The sequence below is a fragment of the Penaeus chinensis genome, chromosome 31, assembly GCF_019202785.1.
Source record: "Penaeus chinensis breed Huanghai No. 1 chromosome 31, ASM1920278v2, whole genome shotgun sequence".
Lineage (NCBI taxonomy): Eukaryota > Metazoa > Arthropoda > Malacostraca > Decapoda > Penaeidae > Penaeus > Penaeus chinensis.
In genome coordinates, this window is record NC_061849.1 from 15076828 (window position 1) to 15079327 (window position 2500).

The 2500-nt window shown below is 41.4% G+C and overlaps 1 protein-coding gene across 1 annotated transcript in view; it reads right to left on the reverse strand.

The window, feature by feature from the left end:
• The window catches only part of LOC125042059 (cortactin-binding protein 2-like), a 21090-nt gene that overhangs the window by 353 nt on the left and 18237 nt on the right, over positions 1-2500 (reverse strand). The window contains exon 8 of the mRNA XM_047637521.1: positions 1-2500. This exon is cut by the window's left edge and continues 353 nt beyond it; it is cut by the window's right edge and continues 29 nt beyond it. Within this exon, the coding sequence (XP_047493477.1) occupies positions 2179-2500 (322 nt within the window). The 3' untranslated portion in view covers positions 1-2178.

Below are 2500 nucleotides of genomic sequence, written 5' to 3' on the forward strand. Positions count from 1 at the left end.
AACTTGAATTCTACTTTGTATCGGTTCACAGTTCTGGCTAAATGTTCAAACATGTAACTGGGTGGAAATTCTCTATATACATGATCAGACTAAGAGGTCGTGTGGGGGAGAGGGGGGGTTCTACCATGCTAAATGACCGGCGCCTTCATCCTACTATCATTAGGTAAAAATCTGTGTGGAGGAAATTGGCCCATGAAACAGGCACGTCTTACAAATCATGGAAGCGCTTGGGTTTTTTCACCGATGAAATATACTTTCCGATGAAGAAATTTCACGTCTGCGCCGCATATAAGGCCAATGGTTAGGTGAGTGAGGTGATAACAGTGTAACTCGCTTCTTGTTGGTAATATTACTTCGTCTCCTTTTCCTTGACGCAACGTGTCAAGTACACTTGGTATTAGTATTATTCCTAGAGTATTTTTCAGAAAGTAGGGTACCTTCTGCAAACTATTTGCGTCTCACTTTTACATACTTTTTTTTTCACAAACTACACTCTCTCTTTTATCACACAAGCCTTGCCAACGCAGCATAGAGTTAAATATCATACCCATCTTTGCCACAAACTGTCTATAGCAGAACACAAAAGGCTTCTGCCCCACCAACAATTTCAAAGCAAAACCTCTGCATTCCGAGCAGTGAAGTAACAAGCCACAACCTCAGGAGTCGAGTTCTGTTTAAAGTTGGGGAGATATACACGTGTGGAGTTGTTTAAGTACGGGGGTTGAATCACCTATGTGTTTTGGTCATGTAGGGAGAGGGTTCATAACAAGTACGTCGTGTTTGGGGGATACGATACGCAAAATTCGATATTTTTAGTCCAGTTTTTTTTCTTCAGTTTTCAGTAAAATGTGCATATCCCGATTACAAACAAAAGGTTCTAAACAAGAATACGAAGAGGAGAGATAGACTAAAAAAAAAAAAAAAAATGAAAATAAATACTAGACATTTTTTTTATATCTTTAAAGAAAAGAAAGAAAAAGAAAAAGCAAGAAAAGAAAGGGAAAGAAAAGAAACACAAAACAGACTGACTATGAGCTGACCAAACGGGTTCGAGGGAGAATTTCTTTCACTTTTTAAACCTTTCTTGAAGACACGGTATTGCTTCTATTATATTCACATTCTTAAGAGTACATATATATATATCTGTATACATATAAAATATCCAGAAAGTTAATAAAGGAAAAGAGAGTTAGTACCACGTGGACTAGAGCATCAACCAGTCTGATGTATTTGGTCATATGTTTATAACCTATAGATATATAGCTATGCGGAGTTAAATATATTCTGACAAACATATAACGATCTTCATTCCTATATACAACGAGGTTGAGATACGAAGTTAGTAGAATACGTCTGGTCGTGAACCGGTAAATATCTTCGACATGACGAGGAGTTTTAGCTCGGAATTAGAAAATGGAAAAGCTTATTTCAGAAAATGGGTAAGTACCAAACCTTTCTCAGAAAACGGTCAGGCATAGTTGAGCACTGACTATTATAACTTAATTGAACGTTTGGTGAATATTTATGTTGGCTTCGTATAAAGTCGACGTTTTTTTTTTATGAAGTTAATATTTCCCAAAACTATTTCTTACTTCAAATTCACTTATCATAGAGGTTGGAAATGCGTGACATTGCAGATTCAACTGCTTTAAAAGGAGACATCCTTATCTTTTCATACATTAATGTATAGTCGGTATATTATAAATATTATTTATCTCAAGGGGTATATATTATGGAAAATACAATTATATCCAAACTCATGCCAAAGAGACTTAGACATAACGACATAAACTCCGATGAGGCAAGTCCAAAAATAACAAGGAAAAAAGATTGTATAAACACCACTATAGAGAAGAACGAACTTAAATTAAAGTATATATATATATATCATGTCCTATGAGGATATCAGGGAAGAGGTTGTCCCTACGTCCGAGTCGTTAAGTCGCATGCACGACATAAGGGGGGGGGGGGGGGGCGTGTCGCAAAGGCTGCTGGCACTTCTCTTTCTGCCATATTATCACGAGAAGCGTCGGGTCACCATGAGAAATCTGAGGAGTCAGGCGACGTCCACTCCCGCGGGGCGCTGCTGAGAGGCAGCGGGATGGGCCGCAAGGCAGCCTATGAGAATATTCTTCTTAATCCCTGACTAAACTAGTGTTAAAGAGTAGAAAACCCAATTTACTTTCTCTTTTTGGTACTCGAGAAAGGGAGTTTACTCGAAGACACGATCGTCTTCGCCGTCCCGTTGGTCTTGCTGTCCGTCGGCGCCTCCTTCGCGGCTTCTTCGGAAGGCGCCGCCCCCTCCGCTGCCGAAGAGCCTGCGGCAGGGGTCGCCGACGAAGGCGAGGAGGGGCTTTTCGCGGTGGAGGAGGACGACCCGGAGGCGGAGGCTGACTTGGAGGATTTCTTGGAGGACTTCGTGGAGGATGCGGCTTCCTCTGCAGGCAGCGGAGGCGGCGGCGAAGGCGGCAGTCTGCTAAGGGCGTCCTCGGGGTCTTCG